Source organism: Nothoprocta perdicaria, unplaced genomic scaffold (assembly GCF_003342845.1).
Source record: "Nothoprocta perdicaria isolate Ctin4 unplaced genomic scaffold, notPer1 scaffold_256, whole genome shotgun sequence".
In the NCBI taxonomy this organism is placed as follows: Eukaryota; Metazoa; Chordata; class Aves; order Tinamiformes; family Tinamidae; genus Nothoprocta; species Nothoprocta perdicaria.
The window spans coordinates 159,213-170,008 of record NW_020455484.1 but is presented as its reverse complement, the minus strand read 5'-3'; the positions used below and the strand labels follow the sequence as shown (position 1 = coordinate 170,008).

Below are 10,796 nucleotides of genomic sequence, written 5' to 3'. Positions count from 1 at the left end.
TAGGGTGCGAAGTATTTTTCTTCTCATGGAAGGCACAATTCTACAAATGATGTTACCTGACAAGTCCTGTCCATAGGTAGGTATTTTTTGGTTAGCTGAGTTGTCAGTAGTAGTATAATGTATTGCTCTGCTTCACTGGAAATGCTAAAGGTGCAATTCAGGCAGTTCAAAACGGAATTTCCAGAAATTTCTTTATAACTACAAGAGATCTTTGGGGAATAGTGGGTATAAAGTTATGTGACTAAAGGCTCATCTCCATAAACATAAGGSAACACAGAGAAACAACCTTGACCTGGCTCTCTGAACAGCAGYAGGAGAGCAGTAGGAGAGCAGTGAGCCCACTCTCCTGGTGTGGGCTTCCCTTGGTGAATCCCAAGATAATTCAATTGGAGCTGCTCTCTAGATCACCTTCCAGACTGAGAGGTGGTTAATGTCTAGAGGGGTATAGGACTGATTACGTGATGTGGGAGAAGTGCAATTGAACATTGTGCAAGACAAGATGTCTACAGTTAGGGTCAAAGGTGGGAGAAAGGAGGGATAAAGGTGACTGGGGCAGAAATAAGTGTAGGAAAATAGAGGGATGGGGGATAAAAGGGCTGATCACATTAAAACAGGTTGCTGGCCCATATGCTTGTCTGTCCATGCTCTGCACTTGATGGCCAAAATCTGTCTTAATTAAAGTCCATTTCTAACTGTTTTCCTAGGTGAGAAGACCTTCTCCTCCGTGTGGATGTGCATTTATGGAGGTCTGAGCACCAACAGCTGGAGTGGGGCTGCAGGTCCCCATAGTCCTTGGCCATGTGCCAGCAACTGGGAAGACTTGGGATCTAGGGCCAGCCACTGGATAGACCAAGAGTAGGAAACAGGATGAGAGTGTCTGTGTTAGTGGTCTGCTCCTTTGGCTGGTTGTGTGTAAATGCATATGCACACACGTGTATGGTGTGAATGTGTGTACATATGTGTATATACATATATGTATACGCAACTGTTGAGAACACATGGTCCACCTTACTACTCGGCAGCTCCTGACAGTGGAAAGTGCTCTGCTTGATGTGATATGTCACTACACTCTCATTTTTCATCCCTGCAACCCCTTGGTGTTCTCAAGTCTCTTTTTCTACTCTTCCTTTGATAAGCAAGGCAAATCAGTAGGAAAAGTGGCCACACARGGCTGAGTAAAGCATGAAGTACACCACACCACTCTGCTGGCTCCTTGTTTCCTGAGCACAAAGTCCTGCTTCCTCTGAGCCTGCTTTGCAGGTTTGYTCTTATTATTTAAACTGGCAGCGCTTAAATTTTAACGAGTTTACGTGTTCTCACGACGGGATGTGACAAGTACCAACACAGCGCCGCGAACCCTGCCCGCGCCACATCTGCCCCAAGCCCGCTCTGCCGCGGCGCCATCTTGGGCGCCGCCGGGCGGCAGGCGCGGCGGGCCGCAGAGCAGGCGGAACCGCGGCGGGCGGGAACCGCGGCGGGCGGCAGCCGGCTCCAGCCGGCGCCTTTTCGCCGCCGCGCCTCCGCCTTGCGCCGTTACCACGGCAACGTGGCGGTTGGCGGCGCGGGGCTGGCGGCAGGATGGTGAGAGGCGGCGCGGCGGGAAGGGCCGGGGCCGGGGGTGCGGGGCGGCCTCCGGCGGGGCCCCGCTCTTACCCGGCGGGGCCCCGCTCTGCTCTCTGCCCAGATGCTCTCGCGGGCCAAGCCGGCCGTGGGGGGCGCGCCGCCGCCGGGAGACCGGCGGAAAAAGAAAGGGAAGAAGGTGCCGCAGTTGGAGGAGCTCCTGGCCCTGCGGGACTTCACCGGCGCCATCGCATTGCTGGAGGTAACGGCCGCGGCGGGGCGAGAGCAGGGGCGGCGGCGGGAGGCCGTGGCGCCCGCGGTCCCGCTTTAACCGGGACCTCATCTCCCGGCGGGAGGTGCGAGAGGTGCCCGCCGCTCGCCTCGGGTCAGCGGCGACACGAGCCGGTCCCGCGGCAGCCCCGGCTCTCGGGACAGCCGCGGCGCTGCCCGCGAAACGCTCCGCAGCGCGCCGCGCTCTCAGGCGCCGTCGTCTCTCGGTAGTTCAAGCGGCAAGTGGGGGAGCAGGAGGAGGACGGCGACCTGTGGATCGGATACTCCGCCTTCCACCTGGGCGACTACAAGAGAGCGCTGGAGGTGAGAGGAGACGAGGCGGGACGGGGCGAGGGCCACGCGGTGCCCCGGCTGTCCCCGAAGCCGCGGCAACAAGTGCCCTGTGATGGGGGCCGGTTCCACTRGGCTGTTACTGGGTAAACATCAAGTAAAAACATTGTAAAATGGGTTTTACACACAAACCACTATGTGTAAAGCCATTTGGATCAAGAAGGAAATAGTCTCATAAAAACAAGCGTTTTTTCTTCTAATCCTCTCTACTGTCTTAATTTAATATTAACTCAGTTTAATAGCTCAGTTTACCCTTTCTAAGGTCATTGCATGTGTTCTAAAGTTTCCATTCCCTTTCTGCAGGTGACTTTGCACAGTTCTGTTTTTTAGGTTTTCTTGTAATTTCAGCTTCATTATGTAGCTACCAGCAATATACCTGCAGCTTGTTTTCCATWCTTACTTCCCAGGCTGATATTTCTGGCCCTGTAATATACTCTACAGTTATTATATGTATTTTCTTATTTTAGGTAAAATGGAATAAAACTGTTATTCTCTGCAAAAAAAAAGAAGTCACAAAAATAAATATTAGTTACTCATACATATAAATCATCAATATTCGTACCATGTGGTGCTGCTGTATCTTTTCTAAACACGATTCCCTATGCCATTCCTTCTCTGTTATGTTCATTTATGTCTCTGCTGAGACACAAATTTGTTGCCTGTCAATTTGCTGTCAGTGAATTACTCCAGAGTCACTGGAGTAATTTCTCTTTTTGGTTGCATATTTCTCTGCAGAAACCTAACAAATTTGTGTTGGCCTGCTTGCTGTCTACCTCTGAGTCTACGCTTACGTTCAGTATAAAACACCTAGGCTGGAGTCAGTTTTGCACACCGAAAGAGGGAGTGTTGTAGAGTGTAATGTAGCRATATCACAGAGGCAGAACATACACTGGAGAAGATCTGGAAACAAAGTGGTCTGCTTGAGGAATGTTTGTCTCGCTGCTCTGTTTCTGCAGATGTAAGTTGGCGGGTCCACACAAGGCAGAACTGTACTGGTTAAGCTTACTGGTTTCAGTCTACGTCAGCTGGGGAAGGTCTTCATCACAATCCACAGTGAAGTATAGGTGTGCTCTGAGCATTTTACATCCTTTTAACTTGCATTCACTGCAACTGAATATTTAAAACGGGACATAATTTGAGGGATTAATGAAAAAGAAACCATTGAGAAGTAGATTATGGAGCAATGATGATATTTCCCTCTTAGATAAAATTGGGAGTTTAAATGTAATGATGCACAGTCACATGCACAAAGTCCAAATGTGAAGCTGAAACTGAACTTATTTTTCTAAAACTTCAAAGTAGGTTCACCAAGGTGTTCTACTTTCCTTTTGCTGTAGAAAACTGAAGAGAAAGCACCWATTGGCAATAGGATTAGTCAGTGCAATCAAACTGACAGTATCTGAAAAGTATATAATATAGGCATAACTTTATATTAACATTTAGCTAATTTTGGTATTCAATGAAAGAATAAACTCTTTTTGCAGAGACCAGAATTTGTMTGTGGTATTAGCTTCACCACTAGGTGATGCTCTTGATTCAGACTTTTTWAAACTACTCTGCACAGGCTTTCAGTCTTTCTGCGATAATGGGGATATTAAAAGATTTTTGTATTTCAGGAGATTGATTAGTGTTGTGGTATTTTGTTTGTTTTGGTTTGTTTTCCAGGACMACAGGACCTATATTTTCACATTTCATGTTAATTTTGGCACAGTGATGAGTCATGATATCTCTTTGTTACTTTGGTGATGTGAGAAATGAGTCTGTCCATCTTGACSTAGTTCTTCAGGGACACCACATAGTGGGCTTCTACTAGTAATCAAGGGATAGTGTCTGGGCTCTGAATTAATACCCTTTTGGCTATATATTTATGTGTCTAGCTATCGACTTCAAGGTTGAAGTGTAATGCTGTGTCTCCCCTGCTATGTTACAGGGGCCTGGTTGGCACTGTCAGGGACAAATTCCTTGATTATCTCTGCTCTCTTGACTGTAGCACTCTTTGGGGTGTGCCAAGAGCTCTGTAAATCAAAAACCACAGATAGAAACTTGTGCAGAGTTCTCTGAAGTAACRCTGCATGTAGTCTAAATCATTCATAATCACCAGCACTTGTGAGGGAAAGTGCTTAGTCTGCCATACATTCCTGGTCCGGGACTTAACCTCATATCTGTTGGGATTCCACAGAAATTCTGCTGTTCAATAATCCTTTTATCTATAACGGGACCCTCATGGGGAGCCTAGTAGGCTGGTTGCATGTCAGCTTTTGGATGGGCCTAGGAATTGGGCTGAAGTGGGCATTATTCACTGTAAAAAGTGGAAAAGAATGAAATGCACAGACGTTTGCCACCAAGAATGTGGTGGGGATGATAACAAAATATTTGGCTCATACACATGTGTTGCTCTCTTGTCAGAGGCATAGCAGCAGGTAAGCTTTGACAGAGCTCTGCCCTCAGTTTGACCAGGATCACACTTCTCCCTTCTTAGCAGGCAGATGTCTTTCTCAAAAGGCATTCCCCTCTTCCCCACTACCACACCCTCCTGCCTGCTCCAACCCCCAAAAAGAAAGTCTTTCTACTCTTTCTACTGATTCATAGCACTGATCTTAAACAGTTCCAGGAAAAAAAAAAGTCATCAAAGGACCATCATCAACTCGTAACAGGCAACCAGAACCTAAGAACATGGAGGTTATAACACATAATAAAGATACTGAGAGCTTAATTGGCAAGAAGAGGCACGTTACTAGCAAGAGATTTCACAATGATGCTCCACACACACAAATTTGGCGTAAGGAGATGGGATGCTAGGATGGGAAAGCTTCCAGATAGGATGTTGCCTAAAAGCCCTCCTACAAGTCATCAACTATGCATAGGAGAGCAGAGTGTGGCATGACCTCTTGGCCAGAGCCTTTAATCTATTGTTTCTTCCAAATTCTCTCAAACCACAGCCAGGGCTTCAGACAGTCTTTGTGATCTGCTGTTCTCTCCTAGCAAAGATTTGGGAGCAGTTGTACTTCCTTGCTAGGTAAGACCTAGCACAGTTTGGCTCTGGATGGCTTTGGTCAAATAGTGAAGCATGAAATAGTGGCTCATCCATGAGGGATATTTGTACTTGCTCCAGTGCTTCTAGTAGAAGAATGAGCATTCATGACTGTTCAAGTTCCTGATAGCTGAAGGAGCAAGCAAATAATGGATCTAGCAGAAGAATGTAAAAGACAGGGTACAATGAACATTTCTGTACCTGTGGGATAACCTCACAGATTGGCCTATTGGCTTTTCAAGGCCTATATTTGTGTGGTTGGAGAATCCAGACAAGTACTAAGGCTAGAAGGGTTGTGTWCAGTGCCCTCCCCATTGTCAGGAGACGTCTGTATTCCTAGACTGTCAATCTGATGGCAYAGGTTTATGGAAAGATGTATGTGCATCTGTATTGTATTAAGGTGAGAGACAGAGAAAGATGAAATAGGAAGAAGCTGGTGTGCATCTGTTCGTCAAGCATATGCCAAAGGTTCACTTTTGGGAAAGCCAAAGGGAGTTTTTTTAGGAGAGGAGGGAGCAAAGCTCCCCTGTGGAGTATTACTTGAGGGGCAGTAAAGCTGAATGCCCTTTAGTGAATAAATGGGCAACAGCATAGCTTGGGCAAACAGCCCACACTTATGAGCTAGGAAAGACTAATGATTGCCATTTTTGCTTACTCTGTTTCCACAGATTCACACTAGTACTGCTACATCAGTGTCTATGACTTGCTTTCAACAGCCAAGCCAGAATGTGACTTATGTTTATGCACTTCATCTTTTCTAATTAATGTGTCTGAAGCCATAACCTGAAGAGATCTCTGGGAGCATTTAATCTGAACAGATTTTTGAAATATTCCAAATGGTCCTGATAAATAATAGTGGCTTGTCTCTCAGAGCATGTTGACAGGCCCGTGTCAAGACTGAACTGGCCTCAGTAGGAAGAGTTGGTCTATATGTAGAAAGYTTCTTAGAAAGTTGTGGGCTTTTTTCTTTTTAAAGTCTTCTCGAAGGACAGTTAGCTTCTGACGTACTGGTGAGACTAGGTCAGCTTTCAAGGACTTCTTACCAAGGGCTTCTCTGTTTGGGAGTGCTGTTTACTTTCACTTGGCAACAGAAAAAAAAAATGCTTGCAAGCTATAAACTTGGTCATCAGCATGTCTATTCTGGGCATTCGCTGCTCTTGGGGCATGGCTGTAGCTTATCTGGCACCAAGTATCTGTGCTTTTCCCCCCAAAGGGAAGATGATATCCACCCTAGTATCACAAATTTTCAACCTCCTATGGGGAGAGGGAAATCCCAATTCATATGTTCGAAAGAAGAAATGGAGTTGGCAGTGTGTGTTGTGAGGGATAAGAAGCTTATGATGGTTGGGAGGTGCCAGCTTGGCATGACCCAGCCTGTTTGCCTTGGGTAACCTCTTTGGCATGGCTTGATGGGGAGCAGGGACACCAGCAGGAGGCACTTTCCAGACTTGTTTTTTTGTAATAATTTAACAATACCTGGCAGAGGGAAAAGATGGAATTGAGGGATATCTCTASCTCTGTTTTTAGTACCCTGTTGTTATAGGGCACAAAGATGTCTGTCTTTAGGAGTATCACAGGTCAGTATCTGCAAAGGTTTTTATTTCATTTTATTTCATTTCAAAATAAATTTAAAGATTGATCTGCTCAGGCTTTTACTTTTTCACACATARCAAGAAGTCAAACAGTTTACAGGACAGTGTTAAAGGATATGTAAAGAATGTGGATGTGTAAAAAAAAAAAAAATCAGAATATAGCATCCAGGGGCTTTCTGTAACCATGCTATAAATCTTAAAATGGTAGTTAGTGTGGAAAGTGGTGTTATTAAACACTGTTTAATATTTGCAGTAATTATTTTTTATCCATAACTATATTTTTATCTATTAGAAAATCCTGAATCTGCCTAATACAGACTTCTAGCATTTCTGTATTTAATCTAGACTAAACCACTACCTACAGATTGTTTAACAGTTGATGCATTAATGCGGATAAGTATCCACACAGGGATTTCTCTGTGTCATTTAGGGCTCCCAGGCTTTGATTGGAGCAGGATTGGAAGCATCAGAAAAGACTGAGGAAAAGTTGGTTGTTTGCTAGTTTTAAAACTGTTACAATTCAGTTGCATTACCCAGATAAAATTTCCAGGCAGTATACACACAGCTATGGTAAAGATTTGTAGTGCTGCTTGTCTGTGTTGTCTGTTCTATTCCTTTAATCAAAAAAGAGCCCCTAGTGTGTATTTTTTTGCCAAAACATAATAATTCAATTGTAAGAACTACAAGATTATCTTGAGGATAGTTGGATAACTTGAATAATTTAATAATAGTCTGTAAAGTGATGRAAGAAAGAATTGTATTTAATATATGTTGTGCTTTTGCTGGTTTAAAAAATCAAAACTCTCCTCTTTACAGGAATATGAAGCTTTGACCAAGAAACCATCTTGCCATCCTGATGTTTGGGTGAACCTTGCCTGTACTTACTTTTTCCTAGGRATGTATACACAGGCTGAACAAGCAGCCTTGAAAGGTGAGATGCATGGCTTGGATTGATGTAAAGGATGGTTTGTTGATTTGAATGCTTAAAGTGATTTTCAGAGAAAGAATTTGATGTTTTGGAGAAGAATGAAGTACACTTGTGATCAAATGCCTTTTACATTTAACAGGAGAGCTATGATGTTGTTTGATTGCTAAAAAAAAAAAAGACATGGGCAGGTGGAACAGTTACAGTTGGAACTGAAAGAGACATCTGGAAAATGAATTCTGTTACTAAATTCTAAACATAAAACCCAGCATATGCTGACCACCAGCAAAAGTTCACTGCTCTTTTGACTGATTCCATGTCTCTGAGCCAGTGCAGATGATGATAATTAGGATAGCGAAATTAYCAGAGAAAAAAAAAGCATATGAGGGAGTTTAGCATTCTCTCTGATGTGGACAAGAACTCCATGTCCTTAGTTTGGGTGACTTGATAGGTGGTCTTGGTGCCTTGTAAGACAGATATTAGACATTTAATTCTTCAAGGCATGGAGTTCACTGAGGTCACGTCCTTATTATAGTTCTACTTCAATATGAATATGCATGGGATCATTTAAGAGAAGAAGAATGGAAATTAGATTCTAAGGCCGTTTTTATTGCCTAACAATGGCTCTAGTGTTTATTTTTGTTACCCATCACTTTCCATTTATCATAGTCATTTATACATTTTTCCATCACTGTAGTATCTCAGTGATTTCTAAGTAAAATTAGTAACAATGAAGTTCTCAGCCAACTCTGAATCTTGCCTTTTCAGGATAAAGCTCTTCTTAAAGTATGGGCTTTCTCTTTTGTTTCTGTTACTTTAGTTTTGTAGATCTTGGGTAGTTTTGTAGTTGTCTTGATCATAGGGTAGGAAGTAAAAGATTGTGTAGTCCTCTGGTGCTGTGTAGAGGAGCTTCTTCAAAGAGGATGGTTTTGAAGTAGCTTCCTTCTCCTTCCCCTTCCTTTTCCCCTTCCCCTTCCCAATTATGGCCTGGAATCTTTTTAAAATGCTCTGAAAGTTCATTCTGAGCTTGATTCCCCCAACTGAAAATCTTTTCTTTCCAAACATTTTTATCCATTTTGTTCAAGAGATGTGTACATTTCTAATATCCACAGGTATCAATTTAATCTTTAGAGCAAGATGTTTGAGCTTGGAGATTGCTATCTRGGGCTTGAAGTGAGGTCTAAAAATAATTGGCAATAGAACGTGAGGTGTCTCTGTGACCTGTGCCTTGGAGGAAGCAAGTGGCTATATCATGTAGCAGTTGGAGGTTGCTTATTGGCATCAGCTTCAGATGGCCTGCATTACAGTAATCCATTCTGGAGATGACAGATTCACGGTTGTGCTTGCATCTTTATTAGCTATGAACTGAGGGAAGGTTAATTTTCCCTGCCATCTCAGATCCGTTTGTAGTAGCCTGGCAAGTGGCAGAGTAGGGGTCAAATTAGTGGTGCTTGGACTCCATATTAGAAAAAGGAGATGGGGAGTGTAGCCAGGGATAGAAACAGGGAGCAGCTGAGTGAKCACATTGGTGGTATCCTGATTTTACTTATGTTTTTAAGCAGAGCAGCATGTCAGTTTTTATAGCAATAAGGTGCTAAACCTTTCTACAGTGCTCTTGTGATTACTGTGTTTCCTGCCACCACATAGTGGAGACAAAGCAGGCACCGCTGAAGCTTTACACCACTTTGGAGCCTTCAGGGAAGAATGGACAAGTATTACATATTCTTTCATATTCCTCTTTCACCTCATATCACTTCTGTCTTGTCTAAATTGAGGCTGAACCCTTCTTTTTTCAGTTGAGATGTATCCTAATATACCTTTTTTAACATTTTAGTATTGCATCCTTAACATATTCTTAACATGTTATTAACAGCTGAGGCCTTGACATCTTATAATTTCTTTCATGGCATTGCAAAGACATTGGTGAAATAACATATTTCTTTGAATAGTAAAGCCGTAAGAGCACCATTTATCCAGTGCTACCTTGAAAACTACTGGAAAAAAACAAAAGATAGCTGATGTTGGACTAATTATGATTGCTATTTTAGGGTTATTTTGCCTGAACTCTTATATACTCTTTGATAATTATTACTTATTGTTGCACCTGTCTGAGTAAGACCAGGAAAATAGCACAGTACTAACACAAACAACAGAAAAGTAATTTGTTTTCACCCATAATTCTAAATTTATACTGTGCTGGAATCTCTATATGAAAGGAAACATAATGTCAGCTAACTTTATGGAATTGCTTTTCTACACAAAATTTAAATATCCTGGAAGCAAATTAAAGGTCTTTCTTATCATATGCCTTTGCTATTGCTTGCGAACATTTTATTATTATTTGAGAAAAAATATGAAGGATATTTAAAAATTAGGAAATAAGAGTTAAAGGCYGTGAAATAATTACTGTATTTCATTCAAGATCTGTAATCTCTTCTGGAGCAATGCCATATGGTTTTGTTTGTTTGTTTTGTGGTAGATGTATTCTCCTAGATTGTCATTACTGTCATTACAGTTRAAACTTAACAGTACATCCTCTTGGGAAAGAATAAATCTGTACGCCAAAAAATTATACTTACCAGAGTTGTTGCAAATATATCCTAAAAAGAGAAGCTGAAAGATGGTAGAGACTTTCAAAAGTCTTTCTTTGAAGGTTGTTCACTTGTGCTTTATTTCCTGTAGGCTTTCTTCCAAATTCCTTTCAGACTTTACTGACTTCTGCTTTTTCTCTGCTGTGCCCTTATATTGTAGTTATTAATGTTCCTGCACCTAAGATGAAGATAGAGTTACTTTCAAGTCAACCACTTTGTTTCACAGTCATCCCACAGCACAGCTGCCGAGTGATGCTTTGTTTATTCTTTTTGCATTTGTGCTCTAATACAAGGACTGAACATAAAATTCGTACAACATGGGCTAGGCCATTAGCCTTGAGAAAATGAGACTGCGAATCTTGATCATGGCTTAATAAAGAAAAACCTAAGCCTGAAAAAAATATAAAAACAAATGGCCTTGTGTTGCATTCACAGCTCCTGTGTCTTCAAAAAACAAAGAGCAGGGACCTGAAACT

General features: G+C 42.5%; 1 protein-coding gene across 1 annotated transcript in view; it reads left to right on the top strand.

Moving 5' to 3' along the window:
* Window positions 1-1,684: 1,684 nt before the first annotated feature.
* The window catches only part of TTC26 (tetratricopeptide repeat domain 26), a 49,465-nt gene continuing 40,353 nt past the window's right edge, over window positions 1,685-10,796 (top strand). Inside the window, exons 1-3 of the mRNA XM_026040421.1 lie at window positions 1,685-1,822; window positions 2,062-2,154; window positions 7,621-7,735. Of these exons, the coding sequence (XP_025896206.1) occupies window positions 1,685-1,822; window positions 2,062-2,154; window positions 7,621-7,735 (346 nt within the window). The remainder of the gene's footprint in view (window positions 1,823-2,061; window positions 2,155-7,620; window positions 7,736-10,796) is intronic.